The following is a 23827-nucleotide window of genomic DNA, read 5'->3' on the forward strand; positions in this document are numbered from 1 at the left end:
TATTCCAGAAAACTGGAGAATGCTTTTGTAAAGTGCACAACATATGTAAATTGAAGCGAAAAAGATATATACAAAAATCTTTTGAGATTCTTATTGGAATTTTGTCAAAGAGTACTGAATCTTTCTACCTATGAAAGGGTGTATCTCCATTTATTCACGTAATTTTAATGTCACAGAGGAAAGAGTATGTTTATGTAAATGAGTAAAGATATTTTCTTTTGGATTGCGTCTATTTTCGGATTTATCTACAATTTTCGTTTATTGCGTTCATGATTTTGATAAACTAGCTTTCTTGTCCTCCTCCCCGGCTTTTGTTTTTTCCTGAGAGGGTTGCTGATGGTGTCAGATATTCTTCTTTTATTGTATTGACGGGCTCTATTTCCCAGTATTTTAAAAAAGTGAAATTGACACGCAGGTTCCCTTTCCCTGACAGCTCTGTGTCTATGTACACTGGCTGCACACACAACTCAGCTGTAATCCACCACTTCTGCGGAGCCTCTGACAGGCTCTGAGCTGCGTGGGTCACTATCTCAGACGCCCCAAACTTCCCACGTGCTAGGTAAACCTGCACTCCCAGCCAATCCCGAACAGCTGGCCGCGGAGACTCGAGGGAAAGGTAGTTCTGACGTTCAGCACCGACTGCCCGGCCCTGCCAGCGGGTCTTCTGCGCATGCCTAGTTCCGCCTTCGGCCTCTGTGCACTTCCGCCTTTTCCTTCTGTTTCCCTCGGGCCTCGCGTAGGAGGCGCTTCCGCGGCGCCGAGTCCGACCGCTCTCCTGGGGCCAGTGCTGCGAGACGAGGGAGCGGCGGGTGAGTCCGGGAGAGTTGGACGAGGGCCGAGGACGGGCCACCACGGCCCGGAGGCGGTCGGTGCCGAGTGGTGGGGAGGAGCTCCGCGGACCCCCGGGATGGCGGGAAGGGGGCGTCTCCGTCAGGACGATGGGCCGAAATCCCCACGTGACCAACCTCTGCGTTGAGCGGGCGGTGCCATCTGTGAGGCCCCGTACTTGAGGCCGCAGGAGGGCATATGCGCATGCGTGACGGGTGCCCTGTGCCGGTGGGCAGGGGGCGATGCTACGGGGCGAACGTGTGCGCATGCGTGACGGGTGCTTGTGCGGCGTGATATTGGAAGAAGGGCTCGACAGCTAGGCTGATTGAGTTACCACGAATCTCTACGTGGTCCTCATTCCCTTGGTTCTTCCGTTATGCTTTCTGGGGTCTGAGCTGCTCTCCAATCATGTCCATTACTGCATCTTGCTCTTACTCTGTCCTGACTTGCCCTAGCATTTAGGAAGGATATTCAAGAATTATCTATTTTTGTTTCATTTGATAGAAAAAAACTATTTTTGTTCTTGAAGGTTAGTGACTTTTTCAGGATTACAGTTTGTTAGTGGCGAAGACTAAAAGTCATATCTCCTGATTCTTAAGACAGTACTGTCTACTTTTCCACATAAGTAAAAGTTTCTTATAAAAGAGCTTTTTGAGAAACAGCAACAAAGATAAACAAATTAAAACATAGACCTTTCCTTAAAGCACTGCTTTTTATAGCTTTCTGTGGAGTCACTAACCAAAATTTTAGTAACAGTAGTAGGAAGATTGAGAAACAGCTTAGCCCTAAGGTTTTTTTACAACAGTTTTGGTGAAGAGTTAATGTACATTAGGTGGAGTGTTATTTGTTTTAACCAATTTTGTCATTTAAAATTTTTTGTGAACGCCAAGGGAGATTTAAACGGTTAAAAAAAATCCTTAGGAAGCAAATATTTACATTTCCCCAGTGAAAAAGTTTATGCCCGAGAGCCACATGATTATATTAGAGTCAGATATGTTGTCTTTCAACATCCACCTCTTCCTTCTGAAGGTCAAAGGGACATTGGCGCTCTCCCTGTCTAGTGGGTGTGTGTAGCTTTAGAGGGCGGGAGAATTCAGCAGTTGCCAGCTGGGCCCGATTGGTCATGACTCCATTCCTCTTTTTCTAACCCAGCATCTTCAGAGTTATCTACATTTTTCCAGGAACCGCAGAAAATGAACAAATCCCAGGTGAGTTGTTTGTTTACTCCCTACTTTATTTTATAATGGACTTTGTGAGATTTGTAAGAGTCCATATGTTAAGATGGGAAATTAGTGATAGATAAAAAGCGAACTTCGCAGAAAATATTAAATAGCAGATCAACAGCAGGACTAAGTTGGCTTGTAGATGTATACTGATCGTTATATATCTTAGAGTTTCTAAGTTAACCTGCAAATGTGTCTCTGATGTTTCCGATAACCATGGCAGAAAGGGAGACACTATATTTTGGATCCAGACAAACTGATTCTTTTCAAGACACAGACTTCCTGGAAGATATCTTTTTTTTGTCTTAACATAGGGTCACATAGTGAAGAGCCTTCTAGTGACAGCCCTGAAATGAGTGCCTAAAACTCTTCCTCACTGAGAGTAAGAGAGTCCAAGATATGGTTCAAGCCCTTTGGTATCTGCTGGGAATGGTTCCAAGACCCCCCACCACCACCACCTGGATACCATAATCCCAGGATGCCCATCACTTAGTTGGCCCTCCGTATCCACAGGTTCTATATTCACAGGTACAGAGGGCTGACTGTAGTCAATTTTATGATGGTCTTATTTGATCCTGGTGTGAAACCTAGTATGTTTAGAGGAATGAATGGCCTGCATGCCTGTTAAAAAACTCTCTCTATTTTTTCTTAGCCAGGCTGTGTATACAAGTTGTCCAGCAGATGGTTCAAAGTTAAATTCTCTGGTAAATGTTTCTGAGCTTCTCAGTCAGATTTTATCTCATAGCATTCTGTGTGGGTTCTTCCCCTCCACTTTTCAGACTCTATCCAGGTAAAGATTGCCAATGACTTAATGGTAGTTGCCTTCTTGGGACAGCTGCTACATCACCCTACTGACTTCTCTCTTCTGGAAAGCTTCCTTTGTTGGCTTCTGATACCACTCTTCTCATGGTTCCCTCTTGGAGTCTTCGTTATCATTCCCCCTAGTTTACTTCCAAGTTTTCATCCTTTGTGTGTTAGTCTCGTTTTATCTCTATATGTACATTGAAAAAGTATGGAGATAGTTGAACAATACTGTTTATTGTTTTAGGTGCCTTTAAAAAATATGTAAATTATCTTAATGTATATATGATACACATTTTCCCCCCAATTCCTCAGTAATTTGAGATCTATCCATATGTAGTTTATTCCTTTTAATGTTATATTTTCCCATTGTATGGCTACACTATATTCTAAATACTATATTTTATTGGCAGACATTTAGGTAATTTCCATTTTTCAGTAACAGTGCTATGAATATCCTTGTTATTCTCTCTGCACAAATCCAAGTGTATCTCCAGACTCAAGTTCAGTGCTTCTCAGAGTGAGGTTCTTTGACCAGAAGCAGCAGCATCACCTAGAAACTTGTTTGAAATGCAGATTCTCATAGTCCATCCCAGACCTACTGGAAGAGAAATTCTGGGAGTGAGGCCCAGCAATGTGTGTTTTAAGCAGGTGTCCATGTGATACTGATATTCACTAAGTTTAAGAATCACTGCTCTAGGATCCTATGATTAATATTTTTGAGTTATAGGATATGATGATTTCTATTTGTTCTAGGTTCATTGTTATATATTAGAAAATGACTTTTCCTTCCTCCTCTCCAGATATAAAAATTACTTCTACACTAATGGGTGAAAAACTTGACTGTTCCCTTTTCTTCTGATTATTGAAATTGTGCAGTTTTCATAAATTTATGGCTTTTCAGGTTGTTTTCTTCTACTGAGTTATGAGAATTCCCTGTGTATTTTAAATGGTTATCTTTTGTTATAATTGTTACTAATTCTTCTCTCAGTAGATAGGCTTTTTGTCTTTTAGCTTAATTGTATCCTTTCTGAAACTTTTTATCTTGTGATACAACCCTTTTGTGTCTTCTATTTTTTTGTGTGGTGATGAAGATCAGCCCTGAGCTAACATCCAATACCAATCCTCCTCTTTTTGCTGAGGAAGATTGGCCCTGGGCTAACATCCGTGCCTATCTTGCTCTACTTTATATGGGTTGCCACCACAGCATGGCTCAACAAGCAGTGCGTTGGTGTGCGCCTGGGATCCGAACCTGCGAACCCTGGGCCATCAAAGGGGAGCACATGCACTTAACGGCTGCACCACTGGGCCATCCTCTGTGTCTTCTGTTTTTTATTCTTATTTTCTTTACCTGAGGGGCCTAATGAAATTTGTCTATATTTTGTCTAAAAATATCAAATTTGAAATTTTTTTTTAATATTTAATACCTTAATCTATTGGGAATTTTTTTAATATAATGTGGTGAAAGGATCTAATTTTATATTTGTCCATCTGTAAAAAATAAGCAGCACAATAAAAGGATAATACTTCATGACAAAGGACTAGCAAAGTATATCTGAGTGGGATGCCTGCCGTGTTTCTTCATTATGTGTGCTGCTGGCTTTGGACTGAAATAAATTTTGTCAGGGTCACAAAGTATCCATTGAGTCTTGTTTTGTTAAAAATGAGAGTTTAAGTTTTCCAAATGCCTACTTAACATTTTATGGGGATGATGATAGCATTTTTCTTTTTGGATCTATTGAATTATATTTCCACATTTCTTGATAACTAATCTTTATGTTCCGAAATAAGCCCTACTTGGTTAAAAAGTGTTATTCATTTAATGATCTACATAATTCTGTTTGTCAGTATTTTTTCCATAAACTTGTCCATAGTATTCTTATCATTTTAAAAATGTTTAATCTGTTGCTTTTTATCCCTAACAGTTTTTCATTTGTGCCTTTTTATTTTTTTGGACTAATTTTTATCACTGATACATATTAGTCTTTCAAGGAACCAGCTTTTGGTTTTATTAATTTTCACTATGATTTTCATTAACTTTTACTTTTGCCTTTATTCCTTCCTTCAACTGTTTTTGGTTAGAGGCTGTTTTTTTCTAATTTTTTGTTGAAGATGAGTTTATTTTAAAGCTTTTTAATATGTGCATTTAAGGATATAATATCCCTCTATGTGCCACTTTAGCTGCAAAATCCAAGTATCAATATATAGTGCTTTTTTTTTCTACACAGGTTTCATTTTTCTTTCTGATCCTTCTTTGATCAATAAATTAAAATTTATTTTAATTTTTAATAAATCTTGTTCTATGTGTATAGCAGATATAGAAAAATTCACCAATCTTAAGTATAGAGCTCAATGAATTTACTCCAAATCCACTGCCCATGTAACTAATACATAGGTCAAAACACACATTACTAGCACTCCCGAAGCTTCCCTGGTACCCCTCTCACAGTCCCTGATACCTCCCTGCTGATTCATTTTCATATCATCTGTGGCTTCAGGGGACGAGTTAAATACTGAAGTGGCAGAGACCATCTGGCTCTCAAAGCCTAAAATACTGTCTGGCTCTTTACAAGGAAAAGTTTGCCAATCCCTAGATTAGTTTATTAAATTTGTTAGTGTTCTGTTATTTGTGTCCTGTTTAAAATTAATTTTCCTACAAGGTCATGAAGATAATCTCCTTTGTTATTTTTTAAATATTTATTGTTTTGGCTTTCACATTTATGCCTAATTTATGGAACTGATCTTCACTTTTGTGTGAGGTAGACATCAGGTTACTTTTTTCCCATACAATTTATCTAGAATCATTTTTGAAAAATTATTTTCCCAACTGTTTTTCAGTGTGACAAATGTCGTAATAATGTACACATCTATGACTGGGTCTTTTTTGGACTCTATTCTGTTCCATTGGTTTCTTTTGTCTCTTATGCTAGTACCACATTTGATAAAAAGTATTTATTTTTAGTAGTGTATGTCCTTTCACATTTTTCGTGTTCAGCAGGATCCTGACTTTTCTTGGCCCTTTGCGTTCCCATATAAATGTTGTTAGTATTCGCAAAATAACCTGCTGGGACTTTCTTTGGGGTTGAATTGAATCTATAAATAAATTTGGGGAAAATTGCTAGTTTTTTGATATTGAAGCTTCTAATCCATGAACATGGTATGTTTCTTACATTTATGTAAGTCTTTAGTAATTTTAAAAGTTATTCTGTGTAATTTTTGCACACCTATTGTTAGTTATTTCAATGTATTTAGTGTTTTTATTAATATACGTATATCTTTAACTACACCTTCTAATAATTTTTTCCAATTCTTAAACCTTTTTTTTCTTTATTGCACTGCTAGGTCCTCTAATATATAATACTGAGTAGAAACAAGAGCAGACTTTCTTGTTTTGATTCTCTTCTCGAAGGGAAAGGTTTCCTTTCAATATGTGATTTTTAGCTGTATTTTTTTCTATTATCACATTGAGGATGTCCCCTGCTATTCCTAGTTATCTAAAGTGTTTTTTTTTTTTTTCACGAAGGCTTGTTAAATTTTATCAAATGGTTTTTGGCATCTATTGAAATCATCATATGATTTGTCTCTTTTATTTTCTTCATTGGTGAATTACGTTAATTTTCAAATGTAAAACTAAGTAGATATTCCCGAAATAGACCTAAATGGGTAATGTTATACTTTCTATATATTGCTGGCTTTAGTTGATATTTTATTTAGGATTTTTGCATCTGTGTCCATGAAAGAGATTGACCTATATGTTTTTGGGGGGATATGTTCTTGTTAGGTTTATTATCAAGGTTATGTTGAATTCATAATGTGAATTCTTGAGTATTTCCTCTTGTTGTCACTATCAGATTTTGTTTTTATTTTTGTTGCTATTTCTTCCTTAGGTATTCATTCACCTGTGAGGCCATCTGTGCCTGGAGTTTCCTTCATGGGAAGATTTTAAATTATAGATTAAATTTCCTTAATAAATATGGGACATTAGATTTTCTTTTTTTAAAAAATAAATTTTGATAAGTAGTTTTTTCCTATGAATTTGACCTTCCTAAATTTTCAAATGTATTGGCCCCTAATTTCTTCATTATATTTTCATACACTCTAAGACCTATATAGGAGTGTTCTTTCTTCATGCCAGATATTGGTGAATGGGCCTTTCTTCTTTATATCATCATCAGTCTTGCTATGGCATTGTCAAGTCTTTTTCAAAGAACAGACTTGGCTTTGTCTTTTCTCTCTTTATTGTATGTATATATTTTTTAATTCATATATGTCTGATCTGTAATATGTCCTTCCATGTCCTTACATAGGGTGTAATTTGCTTTTTCTGAAAAAGAAGATGGGTACTTACTGATTTTTTTTTTCTACTCTTCTTTTCTAATATATGCTATTAAGAATATATTTTTTTCTAAGCATGACTTTTTAGCTGTATCTCACAGGTTTTGGTAAGTTGTATTTTTGATAATTCATTTAAAAATATGCTCAAATCTCCGTTTAGAAATGTATCTCTTAATTTGTAAACATTGGGAAATTTTATGGTTAATCTTTTCATTGCTGATTGCTATCTTAAACACTGTGCAAAAAGAACATTCTCTGTGTGATATCAGATCTTTGAAGGTTGTTGAAATCTGCTTTGTGGCCCAGACTGTGGTCGATTTGGGTACAAAAGGTCTGTGTGAATTTGGAAAGTATATATATTCTGTAGTTTGGGCGTACATTTTGTCCTTTGAAGTGATGTTTCATTTATCTCTGGCTATTTTTAAGGTTTTCCATTTATCTTCAGTCTTTCTCACAGTATTCACTTTTCTCATTGAAATTCTCCATCTTGCCATCTTTTTTCCTTCTTCATTTTAATCACAGTTGTTAAATCTGAGTCAGATAATTCCAGTATCTGGAGCTCCCATTTGTCTAACCTAAGCTTGAATTTTTGGAAAAAATATACTTGGTCATTCATCAGCAAATATTTTTTGAACACCTGTTATGGACTGTTTTAAGTGTTTGGAGCACATAACTGTGAACAAAATAATTTACTTTTCTGGAACCTCTTTGGAACCTGGAGTGTTCCAGTTAGACATGCTGAGTTACTCTTTTAATAGATTGTTGTGAGTTGAGTTTGCCAATGTTTTATTTAGAATATTTGTATCAAAATGAAATATGAACTCTTCTTGAACAATATTTTGTTTTGGTATTAAGTTTATGATAGTTAACAAGTATTTTCTTGTGGTCTAGGGTATTTAAATTACATAGATTGTCATTTTATTAAATTACATGGATTGTCATTTTATTAAATTACATGGATTGTCATTTTATTAATGGTGGCTAGACTTCCAATTCTAAAAATATCTGGCACTGGTGATTTTTCCATGGTAGATCTTCAAGATCTTTAGTTAATTATTAAATCATATTTCTGGTTGTTGGTCTTTAGACCAATTTTCTGTCTCTTTCTGAATCAATTTTGATAGTTTCTTAAAGTTTCCAAAGAAAACATCTATTTCCTCTGGGATTTAATATAATATTCTCCTTTGTTTTCCTACCTCCTGTATTTTCATGGATATGTGAGTGTTTTAATCAAAGTGTCTTCATAATAGTAGTTTTTTCCTTATGTGATTGGCTTTTATGGTACTTGGTGCCAAGAAAGATAAATGAATTATTTCACTTCTTGGAGAATCCTCTTTGCTCATTTAATTCTTTTGGCTCTCAGTGCTACCTTATCTGATGTAAATATAGCCAGACCTACTTTTATTTTGCTTTTATTTTCCGTAGCTTATTTGATATTTGCCTATCATTTTGTTTTCAAATTTCTTGATCTTTTCTTGCAAATAACCTATGGCAGGTTTTGTTTTCAAATCAGCTATGTCTGTCATTGATAAGAAATTTAGCACATTCATATGCCATCTTATAGCTTAGGGTTTTTTTGTTTTTCGTTTTTTTAGAATTTACTCTATTATCTTGGGATAACATTGATATTTTGTATGTTCTACTTTATATTATAGTTTTTATCATACTGTTTCTTATTTTTTGCACTGCTGGTCAAATTTATTTTCTTTTTTTTCTAATTTGGTAGATTGCTGCTTTCCAGTTCTGATTACCAGCACATTACTAGCTGTAATAATTGAATCTGTATTTCTTTATTAACATATCTATGTTATAATGTTTTCTCATCAAGATCGTTCGATTGTCCATTTTTCCTCTTTCATCCAATCTAGAAGAGAACTTCAGAAAGATTTTGTATTTCCATGTCACTCCCAAACAAGCTCCTTGCTTTTGTTATGGTATTTTATAATCTTTTGTTTCAGTCTATTAGTTGCATGAACAGTATATGGATTCTATTTCAGGAACTTAGTCAACGTATATTATAAATTCCAAAAAATGTTTGTATTTTTTCTCAGTTCATTGAAGAAAAGTACACGTAACTCAAATGTCCAGCTTGATGAATATTTATGTATGTATATATCTAAGTAATTACCACTCAGTGTCCATAAGGTTCTCTGGTGCTCCAAGTTCATCATTATTCTAGCTTCTGTTATTGTTGATTAGTTTTGCTGGTATGTCTCACTTTCACTCAGTATTGTGTCTATGAGATTGATCCATTTTGCTGAGTGTATCAGTTTTTTTAATTGCTGTATAGTATTCCACTATATGACTATATTACAATTTATTTCTCATTGATGGGCATTTGGACTGTCTCCAGGTTTTGGCTATTGTAAATAAAATATTGTGAACATTTAGACAGGCCTTTTGGTTGACAAAAACACTCATCAATGTTGAGTATATAACTGGGAGAGGAATTACTGCACACAGTCATGCTTTGCTTAATGATGAGGATAAATTCTGAGAAATGCATCATTAGGCGATTTCATCATTGTGTGAACGTCATAGAGTGTACTTACGCAAACCTAGATGTAGGAGAGTAGTTACTCTACTACACACCTGGGCTATATGGTACTAATCTTATGGGACCACCGTGGTATGTGTGATCTATTGTATGTGCGAAACGTTATGTGGCGCATGACAGTATAGCTTTAGTAGAAATTCCCAAATATTTTTCCAAAGTGTATATATTTGCTTATACTTCCACTGGCAAGGTATGAAGGTTCCAGTTGCTTCATATATTTGCCAATATCTCTATTTGGTGTTTTATGACTTTTTCATTTTAGATATATCAGTGTGTATAGTGGTAGTCATTGTGAGAGTAGGATAGAAGGTAGCTGCTAGATAGGGGCATGAAGGAGCTTCTGGGTCTCAGGTAATGTTTTGTTTCTTGATCTGGATGCTGGTTAAATGAGTGTGCTCACTCTGTGAAATTTCATTGAGCCATTTGAGCACTTAAGTACTATGTGCATTGTTTTTTTATATATATCATACTTCAATAAAAATTACAAAAATCACAAAGAAAAAGGTGATGGCAAATTAAATTGTTTATCTGAAGAAGTCTCAAGAATATCATTAAGCTAAAGCCATGAGTCAGAATCAGATTATTTATTTCATACATGGAGATGAGAATTCTGCATGTTTCCTTCCTTAATTTTCTTATATCTGACACTCTTTTCAAACTTAGATAAATTGGTTGACCTTAATTTTTTAACTTTATTGAAAATAATCAACAGATATAATTGTATATATTTAAAATGTCCAGTGTAATGATATGATTTACATATACATTGTGGAATGATTACCAAGATCAAAATAATTGGTGAACTCTTTTTTTTTTTCTGTGATGGTGAGACTGCTTAAGATTTACTGTCAGCATCTTTCAAGTATACAGTAGTGTATTACTAACTGTAGCCACCATACTGTGCATTAGATCCTCAGAACTTATTCTTCTTATAACTAAAAATTTGTACCCTTTGATTTACATCACCTATTTCCCCCTCCTAGCCCCTGGCAACCCCCATTTTATTCTGTTTCTATGAAATTGACCTTTTTTTTTTTTTTTTTAAGATACCACATAGAAGTTATACCTTATAGTATTTGTCTTTCTTTATCTGACTTATTTCATTTAGCATAATGCCCTCAAGGTCCATCCATGTTGTGGCAAATGGCAGGATTGCCTTCATTTTTGTGGCCGAGTAATATTCCACTGTATATATACACACCAGATTTTCTTTATCTATTTATCTGATGAGGGCACTTAGGCTGTTTTCCATGTTGTGGCTATTGTAGATAATGCTGCAATGAACATGGGGGTGCAGATATCTCTTTGGGATAGTGATTTTGTTTCTTTTGGATTTATATACACAAGTGGAATTGCTGGATGATATAGTAGTTCTAGTTTTAATTTTTTGAGGAGCCTTCATAGTGTTTTCCATAGTTGCTGCACCAGTTTACATTCTGAGTTAGCAGTGCACAAGGGTCTCCATTTCTCCATACCTCATCAACACTTGTTCACTGTTGTCTTTTTGATAATATGCCTTCTAACAGGTGTGAGGTGATACCTCATTGTGGTTTTGATTTGCATTTCCCTGATGATTAGTGATGTTAGGCATCTTGTCATATACCTATTGGCCATCTGTTTGTCTTTGGAAAAATGTCTATTCAGATCCTTTGCCCATTTTTTAATTGGATTATTTACTTTTTTGCTTTTGAGTTATATGAGTTCTTTATATATTTTAACTATTAACCCCTTAATAGATATATGGTTTGTGAATATTTTCTCTCATTCTGTACGGTTTCCTTTTCAATTTATTGATTGTTTCCTTTGCTGTGCAGAAGTTCTTAAGTGTGATGTAGTCCTGCATGTTTATTTTAGCTTTTGTTGCCTGTGCTTTTGGTGTTTTAACCAAGAAGTCATTGCCAAGAGTGATATCAAAGAGCTACTTCTCTAGATTTTTTTCTAGGAGTTTTATGGTATCAGGTCTTTCATTTAAGTCTTTGTGCCATTTCGAGTTAATTTTTGTGAGTAGTGTAAAATAGGGGTACAGTTTCATTCTTTTGCATGTGGATATACAGTTTTCCCAGCACCATTTGTTGAAGAGACTATCCTTTCCCCATTGTGTGTTCTTGGTGTCTTGTCAAAAATCAGTTGACCATGTATGTGTGCATTTATGTCTGGCTATCTGTTCTGTTTCACTTGACTGCAACTATTTTTATCATTAAAGTAAGTCTCCCTTTCACTGCAATTGGTATTCTCTATAATGTAACTTAATTAGTCCTTCATTCATTCATTCAGCAACCATTTTTGAATATTATATAGCCTCTTGTGTGCCAGATGCTGAGGATTCTAAGAATGAGACATAGCTCCTGATAAGGAGAAACTCAGAATCGTCTAGGGCCTTCAAACAAACTCACATAATTTTGACATTATTATAAGTCTACAATAGAGATATAAGCATAGTCTTATTTTGTTTTCCTTATGATTTTTTCTGGTTAAAAAGCAGGAGTTTCAAGTTTAAAATAAGATAATTGTTTTTTATATTGCGTTATTTAACCTATGTTCATTTATTATTGTTTGATTTTAGTTCCTCCATCTCACAGTGTAGTTACTCACTATAGTTTTTCTTGTTGGTTGTTCATTCGTGTTTTGTTGGTTTATTTTGTTTTTTTTTTCTTTGATACTGAATCAGTTAACTTAGAATGCAATATTCTGTTGTAACATAAGATCCCTAAATTTATTTTTTGCTTATGTACGTGATCTTACTGGGTAAACTGTGGCTCTGTCCCGTGTACTCTTCATTCTGGGATCAAAGATGAGAGATGATGGCTTCAAAAACTTCTACTGAAGTGACACACTTTGCCTCTATCACCTTTGATTGGCCAAAGCAAGTTATGTGGCCCAGCTTGATGTCGCTGGGTGGGAATTATAGGGACAGGCTGGTGGGATGGGACCTGATTGAGAGGTGAAGCAAATATTTCGTCACTAATATAATTTACCAAGTGACTTTTGATGATTTGCTTTTTGTATTTACTCCTTCTAGTGGTTCAGTATTCTATTTTTGTTCTAGTATTAATTATAATTTAAATTTACACTCAGGTTTAAGCATATAATTTTCTATCAAAATATAAAAGGGTTTTTATTATTACTATAACTCTATATTTTCTTCACATTTACTTCAGTCATCTTCCACTATCCTGTGTTTTGTGGAAGTCATCTCAACTATTTTCTTTTCCTTAATGAAGACTATTTTTAATATTCTTTTAAAGACAGTTTCTTTAGAAATGAGAGCTACTGTGAATTGAATATATCTTTTTTGAGTGGTGAGTTCTAACTATGAGCGTGGGTACTATGTTAAGTAAATTTTCTGGATTAGCTAATGCAATCCTACACTAGCTTTATGTTTTAGGTACTGTTACTATACAACTTAATGAGAGTTTATACTTGGGATCTATATGGAATAGTTCATTTGAAGAATACATAGTTTGACAGTTGACAAATTTGAGATATTTTGAGCCTGAGTCTACTGGAAATTGCCTGTTCTTCTGAGTGAGGTAGAATCTGCTAAGTTGGTACTTGAAGTGTGAGAACTGCTTGCTAGAAATGATACTGGAAGTTTTCTTAGTTGGTCGTTAGGTGCCTACTGCTTTTGAAAATGACTCGAAAAGATCTTTGTGTTCTGTTGCTGATTTTATTATCTTGCTCCACCTAATCTCTTCATAAACTCATCTTACTTTACTTCTCAATCAGTGTATTCTCCCACTTCAGATATTTAAGGAACCTCAGTCTTAGTACTCATGATATGCAGCTGCATCAACAGATACTAAGGTTTTATTTACATGTTCTTTATTAGCAACTTAAGAAAATGTTACAATTTCAAACCTCTTTCCTTTTGGAAGCTATAAATTATCCTGTTGCAAACTCATATAGCTGCTGGCTGTGGATTTACTGGCAGCTAGTTATTGCTGCTTTCATATATTCATTCACTATTTTGTGTATGCCATTTTCCTCCTCATTTGGATTCTGGTTGTTGGTTTTTGTTTTTGCTTTTTTTATTTGCTATATCATACATACAGTAAAGTGTGTAAGGTGCATTCATCATGACTGTATACTGCTCTTTTTTTTTAAACACGCATATACATGCTAGTAACTTTTACCAGACCAAATGTGAGTCCTCTTCTTGACAAGTTAATCAGACTACACCAGAAGTAGTTGTCACACAAAGTGGAAATTTTATCTGCAGCATGCAGCAAATAAAATGGAGACCATAGGGAATAATTTCACAAAGCTATGGCTCCCTGAGCGTGGGGAGTGGGTGCCTTTTATTTGGGGTAGGGGATGAATATGTATAGAGGAGATTTTATCTTGGGGCATGTGCAGGTCTCCCTTCTTGTGTGCAGCATGTTCTGCACACGCCTTCTGTGCACAGCACCCCATCACTGTCTTGGATCTTTCTGATTTGGGCTGGTTTTGTGGTTTGGCCATCTGACAACATTCTGTCTCAATGTGCCACCTTAGTTTCTATAAGCATGCATAACTTCAAAACAAAGTGCTAGGTATGGCAAGTTGTTTTAAGGACTTCCCAGTTATTTTGAGGAGCTGCTAACTGCTGATGGGACTTTTCTTTTTTTTTTTTTTTTTTTGTGAGGAAGATCAGCCCTGATCTAACATCCGTGCTAATCCTCCTCTATTTGCTGAGGAAGACCGGCTCTGAGCTAACATCTATTGCCCATCCTCTTCCTTTTTTTCCCTTTTTCTCCCCAAAGCCCCAGTAGATAGTTGCATGTCATAGTTGCACATCCTTCTAGTTGCTGTATGTGGGACGTGGCCTCAGCATGCCGGAGAAGAGGTGTGTCCGTGCGTGCCCGGGATCTGAACCCGGGCCGCCAGTGGCGGAGCGCGCGCACCGCTAAGCCACAAGGCTGGCCCGGGACTTTTCTTTTTTAAGCAACTAAGCAACTCTTTAAGCCTAAGTAACTCTTTAAGCAACTTGGGCAGGTAGCTGGTGACAAAATCCCTCCTCTAGTTTTATCCTTCTCCTCATTCTTAAGGGGCATGGGGCGAAGTTCTGTCTTCTGTAGTTACTTCCTGCTGAGCATGGGCATTGTTATAGGGATTAGTAGAGGAGCAGAATTTTTCCCCAGCTAGTCAAAGATAGATTTGTGGATGACCAGGCCTGGCTCTGAGCTGTTCATATCCTTGTGTTACAGCCATATGTAATTTTATAGCTTCAGTGTGCTTAGTCATAAGTTGTATCAAACAATTAAGTATGCAGGGTCCAAACAGCAAAAGGAGGAGGATAGCTACCAAGGGACCTAAGAGCTGGAGGAACCAAGTTAGGCTGGGAGGGGCTTGTTTGACTCCATTCCAGATTTGTTCTGTAAGGTCTGGCTGACTCTTTTTTGTTGGCCAGGTGGCTCTTTCCAGTAACCTGTACTTTTTTCTGTAGTGCTTCTAGCATTAACATAGAACCAGTAAGATATATTTGCTAAGGCATAGATTTCACCCTGGTTTGTCAAAAGATCTAAAGAGGTAATGGGCTTTTGTAATATCTTAAAGTCTACACCTGATTTGCTAGCCACCGTGGCCACTGTGGCAGTGACTTCTTGGATAGTGACTGCATTATAAATGGTATCTCCTGCTAATGCACCAGTGACCAGGGCCATTATCCCTGTCATCATTAGGCCCATTGGAATCAGAGAATAGGGTAGCTGGGTTTAGGGTATGACAGAGTTTTAAAGAAATTTGAGTGAAGTATTTCTTCTGGCTTTATTTTTCTTCAAGATTGTCTTGTCTGTTTTTAGCCCTTCACATTTTCATGTATTTTAGAATTAGCTTGTCTAATATCCAAGAAAGTATCTGCTGGGATTTCGTTTGAGATTGCTATGAATTTGTACATCTGCATGGAGAAAATTGATATTTTTATAATATTGAGCCTTCCTATCCAGGAATTTATTATATCCCTTTATTTATTTGGGTCTTCTTTATTTTTCTTCATTATATTTTGTAATTTTATTTATAGGGATTTTCATATTATTCATGCTCTTGTTAATTGTACCTTAAAAAATTTATTTTCTGAAATTTGTTAAATTGAACTTGTATCTAATTTCTAAAACTTTTATTTTAGATACTTTTATTTAGATTTTCTGTGTATATGATTGTTTTCCCATATTACTCTAAGAACTTTCAAAAAATGTTGAATAAAATTGGAGATAGCAGGCATCCTTATTTTGGTCCTAGTTTTAGGTTGAACACTTTCCATGTTTCACCATTAACTGTGATATTTGCTGTGGGTATTTGTAAAAATCCTTTATCACATTGAGAAAATTCTTTTCTATTTCTAGTTTGCCAAGTTTTTTTTAATCATGCTTTTTTGTATCTATTGGGATGATCATATCATCTCTTAGTTTTTAAAACTATTCATTCTTATTTTGATATCCACCTTTCAGAAAATTCCTTCATGGTCTGCATGGCCCATTCCTTCTCTGTAAGCCAGTTAAAAAGTGGTTTTCTCTCAGCTTCCATTCTTGATTATTTTCAGTTTCTTAATTCTTTCAGAGTTTTCTTATTTCTTCTTGATGACTTTGAATACCACCAAATTATTAATGTCTACCGAATCCTTATTTTCATTCTAGACTTCCAGTATTATGCTTTAAGTTTATTATATATAAGACATATCTTGCTGAAATACAGTGCCCAATCTATTTTGTCCTAATTTTCCTGGCTAACTTTGTGACTCTAGTACCTGTACAGCTGTTTATGCATATATCCTGAGGAAACATTTCCTTTCTGCCAATGAATTGGTGACTACGTTCTGTTGCCGTCTATCTCCTTTCATCGGTGCCCTATTTGCATCCCAGTTTCTACTGTAATAGTTTATGTAAATGGTGTTGTTTTGTCCTTTAGCTTTCCCTCCCCTTTTTCAAGAGAATTGGTTCTAGAAACAAAAACTTGGTCCTATAACTTTAGTATATGCTCAAATCACTCCTTTGGCTTCCCTTTCTCCACAACAGTGATCCCTAAAGTAGAGGCATGCACTTTAGGTGATATCAAAAACAACCCAGTTGGATATCTTCTTGTAAATGTTCTACAGACATTTCAAGTACAACAGTTCCAAAATCTTTCCTTCTCATTTTCTATACATCCTAATTATTGTCTCGGAATCGAAAGGTTAGAACCTAGAACATGTATTGCAGTGAAATAAAATATTAGGCTATCTTTCTATGTTTTTAAGTCTAAGTAAGAGTAAAATTAAAGTTGTAATAAATGTATTGATTACTTCTATAATTTATAAATAAAAACTTCTGTAGTGCTAAAAAATATTCTTTAAGGTGGAAAATGATCACATACTATGGAGAATGTTGGTCTACAATTACTGTAATCCATTCCCTGAATACCTCCATGGCCCTGTCTCTTATCACAGCTCCAGGCGATATTCTCAACTCCTGTGCTATGTGCCCTTTTGCTCATTTCCTAAATGTGTTTGAGGCCGCCTGCCTTTGCTTGTGCCGTGGCTGTGTGTTCACGAAGAACACAGTATTACTTTTCATCCAATGATCATTCTTCTTCATTGAAGCTCAAAATAGAACTGATTTTGCTCCTCAGTTATGTTAGCCTGTGTTGTGTGTACTTTTACCATAGCGCTTGTGACATATTACTGCATATGTTTTCTTACCAGGTTGAAAGCTTGTTAAATACAAGAAGATTTTTGTTAATCTTAGTATTTCCAAGAACTAGAATAGTTCCAGATACATTGTGGGGACTTGATAATTTTTGCATGTGAATAATACCTTAATGCAATGGGGGAATATTTCTTTTATGATTTCTCTTTTTCCCCCAAAGTATAATGCAAAACAAACATTCTGCAAACCATTTTGGTAATCCGCAAATAATAATTATGGTGAAGATTAGTTCCCATACAGCTTTTTCCGTGTCACCTAATTCTGAACGTTTCAGATTGAAGAGAAATTCCAGGGATCAGTATCATTTATGGATGTGACTGTGGGCTTCACCCAGGAGGAGTGGCAGCACCTAGACTCAACTCAGAGGTCCCTGTATAGAGATGTGATGCTGGAGAACTACAACAACCTCGTCTCAGTGGGTAAGATCTGTTTATTATGTAATTCTAAATAGCATTTTTAAATTGTTTTAATTATGAAGCATATGGACGCTCTGTAAGAGTTCAAAGATATTTGAGATTGGAATTCAGGAGTCAGTGTTGGTAGATCACTTTTGGGCAGGAGGAAGATATTTTGTTTACCTCTCCAGTGAAATGTTCAATGGCACCTTCATTGAGCACCTCCAGATGCTTCCTGCTCTTTCAGAGGCCCTGAAGTCTAGGCCACCTGGTCCAAGTCCTAAATTATTTCACTTTGACAGGGTATTGTGTTACCAAACCAGAAGTGATCTTCAGGCTGGAGCAAGGAGAGGAGCCATGGATATTAGAGGAAGAATTCCCAAGCCAGACGTTCCCAGGTGAGTTAACGTGTACTGCACAGATGAACATCAGGGGATTTATTATTTTCCCGTGGTTAATCCAGAGGTTGACAACTTTGCAATGTCGTTTGCAAGAATATCTCTTTAGAAATCCTAATCCTTGGAAGTGACTGAGAATACTGATTTTTGAATCAAACCTCCAGATGCCACTCTCACAAAAAATGTTCTTTTTGATTCACTTTTTGAATATTTACCATTCTTACGTGTGTCAACAGTCAGGTCTTTGCACACCTCATCTTTACTGTTTTCTTTCTCGGTTACTCTGTGTTTCTCGAAGCAAGTTCAGTTGCCCACCTTAACTCCATGGCACTGCATTTTTGCTGTTCTGAGGCATTCCTTCATACACCCATTTTTTGATTCAAATAATTTTTTTTTTCTTTTTGTGAGGAGATCAGCCCTGTGCTAACATCTGCCAATCCTCCTCTTTTTTTGCTGAGGAAGACTGGCCCTGGGCTAACATCCATGCCCATCTTCCTCCACTTTATATGGGACGCCGCCACAGCATGGCCCGCCAAGCGGTGCATTGTTGCGCACCCGGGATCCAAACCGGTGAACCCCGGGCCGCCGCAGCGGAGCGCACACACTTAACCGCTTGCGCCACTGGGCTGGCCCCAATTCAAATAATTTTTGAGTACCTGTATATTCTAAGAGTTGAGAGTATTGTGATGAAAAAAATAATGTGTCTTAATGAGTTTATACAGGTAGCACTAATGACCAACCAGTATGTGAAAAGATACTCAGCATCACTAATCATCAGGGAAATGCAAATCAAAATGTAATGAGATATCACGTCACACCATTTAGAATGGCTAGCATCAAGAAGACCAGAGATAGCAAGTATTGGTAAGGATGGGGAGAAAAGGGAACACTTTTGCACTGTTGGTATTGATGTAAATTGGTTCAGCCACTGTGGAAAACAGTCTGGAGGTTCCTCAAAAATTTAAAAATAGAACTACCGTATGATCCATCAATTCCACGTGAGGGTATATACCCAAAATGAAGACAGGATATTGAAGAGATATACGCACTCCCATGTTTATCACAGCGTTGTTCACACTAGCCACGTACAGAAACAGCCTAAGAGCCCATCAATGGGTGAATGGATAAAGAAGATGTGTGTGTGTGTGTGTGTGTGTGTGTGTGTATATATATACATATATAACGTATATTATTCAGCCATGAGAAAGGAGGACACTCTGCCATTTGCAACAACATGGATGGACTTTAAGCACATGTGGAATGCTAAGTGAGATAAGTCAGACAAAGACAAGTACTATATTGTATCTCATATATGTGAAATCTAAAAAAGCCAAAGTCATAAAAACAGAAAGTAACATGGTAGTTAGCAGGGGCTGGTGGGTGAGGGAATAGGACAGTTGTCGTTTAAGCGTATAGACTTGTAGCAAGTAGGAAATAAGCTTTTGAGATCTAATGCTCAGTATAGTGAGTGTGGACAGCTATATGGTATTATAATCATCAAACTTGCTGAGAGACTAGAGCATAATTATTCCAACCACTAATAGGAAATGACAGTATGTATCATGATAGAGGTGTTAATGATCACTGATGGCAATCATAGTACAGTATATAAATGTATCAAATTAACATGCTGTATACCTTAAATTTACACAGTTATATGTCAAATATATTTTAATTTAAAAAGTAGCTAAAGACATAAACAGGTATATATGTGTATTAAATGCTCTGTAGTGGTAAAAACTATCAAAAAAATTAGAGCAGGGTTCAATTGATTGAGTGTGCTTCTTTAAGAGGAGTAGTCAGGGGAAACCTTAAGGAGATTACCATTAGAGTGGAATTTGAGTTCTGCCTCTTCTCAGCAAGAGTAATAGCAACTGCTAAGCCCATGGGTAGGAACGTGCTTGGCATTTTTTAGAAATAGTGAAAAAAAGTCACAGTGGCCAAAGGCGAATGGTTGATGGGAGGAGGGGCAGGAGGTTATGTCAGGCAGCTATGGTCCAAAAGATGAGAGTATTATAAGTCTTATTAAAGATTTCAATTTTATTCCTAATTTATTAGTATATTTTGGCAAATGAGTAACATCTGATTTATATTTGTATAAGATCTTTCTTATCTTTATAGAGAAGATATTGGGAAGAGTATAAGCACTTAGACAGCTCATTAGGGAACTGTTTTAGTTTTCTTTATGAGTGATTATGGTCGCTTAGACAAAATTGGAAGGCATGGAGGTAGCGTGAAGAGATTAAATTCTCTCTGTATTTGGAAAGTGGGGTAATAACAAAACAACTAACATTTGTATCATCAGAGTAACAGAAGGAGAGGAGAGTGGTACTTGAAGTATTTAAAGAAATAATGGTTGAAAACTTCCCAAATTTGGCAAAAGACTTAAAACTACTTATTCAAAAACCTGAGTGAACTCCAAATGAAATAAATCCAAATATATCCATGCTAGAGGCACATCTTAATTAAATTTCTGAAAACTAAATACAAAAAATCTTGAAAGTAGCCAGAGAGAAACAACACATTACCTTTGGGAATGACAGTGGGTTTCTCATCTGAAACCATGGAGACTAGAAGGAAATAGTACATTTTTTTCAAGTACTGAATGAAAAGAACTCTCAAACAAAAATTCTGTTTCTTGTGAAAATATATTCATGAGAGAAGGGAACTAAAGATAGTATACAAAGGAAAACTAAGAGAGAATGTTGTTATCAAACCTACCTTTAAAAAATGGCTAGAGAAAGTTCTCTCAATAGAAAGGAAGTAACACAAGAAAACTTCGAACTTCAGAAAAGAAACAAGATTGAAAGTGGCAAAAATAAAGGGAAATACAATGGAGTTTCCTTCTCATTAGTTTCTGAAATCCTATTTAATAGTTGGAGCAAAATTTATAATATCATGATTTAATGCTCTGTATGTAGAAGAAATACTTAATATAATTATATTTAAAAAGTAGGGACCATAAAAGGACTTAAGTGGGATTAAAATCTTACATTTCATGTGATGTGGTAAAATGTTGATCCTAGAAGACTGTGACAAGTTATATATGTGCACTTTACCTAGAAATGCACTAGAATACCTAGAACAACCACTAAAAAACTATAGAAAGTGGTACACTTAGAAACACTATAAGTAAATCAAGATGGAATCTTTAAAAGTGTTTAAGTAACCAATGGGAAAATAACAAATTAGGAACAGATGAATGAGAAACTGAGAAGACAAACAGAAAACAAATAAAATGGCGGAATATTAGCCTAACATAGTAATGTTTACCTTAAGTATAAATGATCTAAATACACCAATTAAAATGCACATTGGCAGAGTAGATAAAACCAAAAACATGATTCAAAAATATGTTATCTACAAAGAAACATAGGTTGATGAAGAATAGAAAAAGATATGCTGTACAAACATTAACCAAAACAAAAACAAGAGTGGCCCCATTAGTATTAAATAAAGTAGTCTCCAGAACAGAGAAAATTATTAGACAAAAAGAGGAACATTCCAACAAAAAGACAATGGTCCAAAATGTAACCCCACCAAACAACAGAACCTCCAAGTACACAAAGCAAAACTGATTGGTCTGAAAGGAGAAGTAAAGAAATCCTCAATTATACTTGGGGAATTCACCACCTCACTCTCAGCAGTTGGCGGAACTGCCAGACATTAATTCAGCAGCAGATATAGAAGGACTGAACAGCACCATCAACAGAAAGGACTGAAGTAACGTTAATCAAACACTGCCCAACAACAGCAGGTTACACATTCCTCTCAAGTGCTCACGGAACATTCAGAACGATGGAACATATCTTTGGCCATAAACAAACCTAAATAAATTTAACAAAATTGAAATAATGCTGAGTATGTTCTCTGAATATAATGAGATCAGACTATGAATAGATAACAGAAAAGCAATAGAAAAATATCAGAACACTTGGAAATTAAACAAGACATATCTAAGTAATGCATGTATTAAAGAAGAAGGCTTAAAGGAAATTTTAAAAATATATAGAACTAAATGAAGATGAGACCACACCATATCAATATATGTGGGAGACAGCTAAAGCAGTGCTGATAGGGAAATTTATAGTATTAACTGCTAACATTAGATAAGATGAGATGTCTCAAATGCATAATTATCTTTCTATCCCAAGAAACTGGAAAAGAGCAAAGTAAATCCCCAGCAAGTAGAAGGAAGAAAAGAAGTTAAGAGCAGAAGTCAGTGAGATTGAAAATAAGAAAACAATAGAAAAAAGTAATGAAACACAAGGGTGGTTCTTTGGGGAAAAAACCAATAAAATTGATAAACCTCTAGCAATATTGACAAAAATAAAAACGGTAACAAATTTCCAGTATCAGGAAAGAAACTGGGGATATCAGTCCTACATCCATTAACAGGATGATGAGAATGCTGTAAACAACTTTACACTCATAATTGGACAATTTAGAAAAAGTGGATCAATTCCTCAGAAACTCCAAACTACCAAAACTCAATCAAGATGACATAAATAATTTGAATTAAAGAAATTAAATTTTAAATAAAGAGCTCCAAAAAAAAAGGAAATCTGCCATAGATGTCTTCCCTGGAGAAGTCTACTAAACAGTTAAAGAAGCGTTAACAGTAATTTTACACCATATCTTCCAGAAAATAGAAGAGTAGAGAACACTCCTTAAGTTTTTTTATTATTCTGATAATAAATAACCAAAACCATACAAAGATAGTACAAAAAATAGTAATAAAACTACAGAATTTATCTCTCATAAATTTACTAGCAAAAATCCTTAATGAAATATTAGCAAATAGAAACCAGCCATGTATAAAAAGAATTATACACTGTGACCAAGTGGAATATCCAGGTATGCAAGGCTGCTTCAACATTCAAAAATAAATCAGTGTAATCCAGCGTAGGCTAAAGAAGATGCTGTTATACGTAAAATTACTTTCTTAATTTCTTTTTAGATTGCTTGTTGCAGGTATATAGAAACGCAGCTGATTTTTGGATGTTGATCTTGTACCCTGCATCTTTGCTAAATTCATTTATTAGCTATAGTAGCTTTCTTGTAGATTCCTTAGGATCTTCTGTATTTTGAGGGAATCTTCCTTACTTTTTCTTTAAGGCCAATATTTCCCTAATCCCAAAAGCAGATGGTGACTTTATAAGAAAGAAAAACTACAAGAGGAAGATGGGCACAGATGTTAGCTCAGGGCCAATCTTCCTCAGCAAAAAAAAAAAGGGGGGGGGTTTGCATTGGATGTTAGCTCAGGGCTGATCTTCCTCACAAAAAAAAAGAAAGAAAAACTACAGACAAATATCTCCCATGAACGTAGAGCAAAAATCCAAATAGATTCCAACAGCATGTATAAAGAATTATATACCATGACCAAAGAGGATTTATTCCAGACATGTAGGGCGGGTTCATCGTTCAAAAATCAATTAATGTAATCCACCCCATCAACAAACTGCAGAAAGAAAAATCATTTGATTGTATCAATTGATACAGAAGAAGCATTTGACAAAATGCTTTATAATGTTATTCTCATCTTCTTTTTTTTGTTGATATTCTGCCCAGTTGTTTTATCCATTACTGAAAGTTTTATCCTTTAGTTCAAGTTTCCAATTATTATCATTGA

The 23827-nt window shown here is 35.6% G+C and overlaps 2 protein-coding genes across 2 annotated transcripts in view; both read left to right on the forward strand.

The window, feature by feature from the left end:
* The first annotated feature begins 711 nt into the window (after positions 1-711).
* LOC131406990 (zinc finger protein 33B-like) overlaps positions 712-23827 on the forward strand; it is a 42520-nt gene continuing 19404 nt past the window's right edge. Inside the window, 4 exon segments of the mRNA XM_058542943.1 lie at positions 712-809; positions 1981-2036; positions 17677-17821; positions 18100-18195. Of these exon segments, the coding sequence (XP_058398926.1) occupies positions 2022-2036; positions 17677-17821; positions 18100-18195 (256 nt within the window). The 5' untranslated portion in view covers positions 712-809; positions 1981-2021.
* The window catches only part of LOC131406991 (zinc finger protein 37A-like), a 76604-nt gene continuing 70952 nt past the window's right edge, over positions 18176-23827 (forward strand). The window contains exon 1 of the mRNA XM_058542948.1: positions 18176-18195. The gene's annotated coding sequence lies outside the window, so the exon portion shown is untranslated. The remainder of the gene's footprint in view (positions 18196-23827) is intronic.

This window comes from Diceros bicornis, chromosome 6 (assembly GCF_020826845.1).
Source record: "Diceros bicornis minor isolate mBicDic1 chromosome 6, mDicBic1.mat.cur, whole genome shotgun sequence".
Taxonomy (NCBI): domain Eukaryota; kingdom Metazoa; phylum Chordata; class Mammalia; order Perissodactyla; family Rhinocerotidae; genus Diceros; species Diceros bicornis.